This window comes from Solenopsis invicta, chromosome 3 (genome assembly GCF_016802725.1).
Source record: "Solenopsis invicta isolate M01_SB chromosome 3, UNIL_Sinv_3.0, whole genome shotgun sequence".
NCBI classification, from domain to species: Eukaryota; Metazoa; Arthropoda; class Insecta; order Hymenoptera; family Formicidae; genus Solenopsis; species Solenopsis invicta.
This window is the reverse complement of record NC_052666.1, coordinates 8480229-8481832: the sequence shown is the minus strand read 5'-3', so window position 1 is coordinate 8481832 and position 1604 is coordinate 8480229. Positions and strand designations below refer to the sequence as shown.

The window sequence follows — 1604 nt, the reverse complement described above, 5'->3', positions numbered from 1 at the left end:
CCGGCAACAATATAAGTTTGACGACTGGTCGCGTAAGCTCCGACGCCGCCGTCCGGACAGTGACGACGCGGATCTGCCCGTCCTCCCCTATATGTACTCGTACGATACGTGCGAGTGGCCAGCGCAACGGCGGAGTACTCTCATTTCTAATGACGTCTCACGCGAAAATCCGCAGCTTCCCTCCGCCACTTCGGTCTATGGATGAGAGAGTGAAGATACTCGCGGGACCACCGTTCCTAGAAATGGTCCCGCATTTGCTGCAGAAGCTGCCAACGAGTCAAGCGATTCGCGGGCAACTCCAGCAACGAAGGCTCAGGCACGGCCGTCAGCGGAGATCCCACCAGGAAATGACCTGGAGTGAGGGCGGCAATGTCATCAGGATCGTCGGACAACGCCTGGAGCGGTCGCGAATTCAAACAGGCTTCCACCTGGGCGAGGAGGGTGCTCATTTCCTCGAACGTTAGGGTCGCGTTACCCAACACTCGCCGCAGGTGGTGCTTCAAGGACTTTACGGCGGCCTCCCAAATTCCGCCAAAATGAGGCGCCGACGGAGGATTGAACTGCCACTGAATACGATCGCTGGCAAGCTGTCCGACGATCCGATGCAACTCAGGGCTACCAGGGGCAAAGAAACTCCGCAATTGCGCGTCGGCGGCGACAAAGTTGGTTCCGCAATCGCTACGGAGGGTTCGACAGAGACCACGGCGCGACACGAATCGACGCAAGGCCGCCAGAAAAGCGTCGGCAGTGTAGTCGGACACCGCTTCTAGGTGCACGGCACGGGTAGGCAGGCAGACGAAGACCGCAATGAATCCTTTGTAGGCCCGCTGGCCTCGTCCTTTGGTTGTTCGCAGCTGAATTGAGCCGGCGTAGTCAACGCCGGTGTCGAGGAAAGGCCTTCCCGCGGTCACTCTTTCCCGTGGAAGGCTGCCCATCAGCTGCTGGGGAATAGCCGTCCGCCATCGCGCGCAAACCACGCAACGGCGCACAGGGGTCATTTTTGCTAATCTGAGCGAACAAAAGTCAAAAATCCGATTGGGCATTTCAAACTCTTTTGTTGCGTAAAAATGAGCTTGAATGCTATGAAATCTAAAAATAAATAATTTTTAAATCGAATGGGAAATACTCGATAGTACCGTCACGAACATGTTTCTGCAAGTCTTGGCGCGCGCCCGCTCATCGCGGCTCGCGGTCGCCCTCATTTCGATAAGCGAATTCACGCTGAATAGATGCGTTTTATCTGTTCCTACTATGGATCCTACAAATATAAGTAAGTAAGCAACTTATAATGTAAAAATAGTAAGAATTTTTTGAATATAGGTCAAGGTTTATGGTTTTAAAAATTTGCTTCAAAAATTGCTATTTTTTAATATATTTTATTAAGTTTGATAGAGTAGAAAACTCGGGATTGATATGGATTGATCAAATGAGTTAAATGAAATTATTAAATTACTTCTTAATAATAGTTTAAAATTAAATTTAGCTGCAACTATTCGCAACTTTAGATTTTGTATTCATTTTAAGGTCTGATATGCGTGGTCCGACGAGAAACATTATTTTGCGTTTGGCGAAATGAATCAAATATTAATAAAAAAACTGACGCA

General features: G+C 49.2%; 1 protein-coding gene across 1 annotated transcript; it reads right to left on the bottom strand.

Moving 5' to 3' along the window:
• Positions 1 to 236: 236 nt before the first annotated feature.
• On the bottom strand, positions 237 to 998 carry LOC105202989. Its single transcript, XM_011171685.1, has one exon. It carries the CDS (start codon positions 996 to 998, stop codon positions 237 to 239), a length of 762 nt encoding a protein of 253 aa, XP_011169987.1.
• Between the last annotated feature and the right edge of the window lie 606 nt (positions 999 to 1604).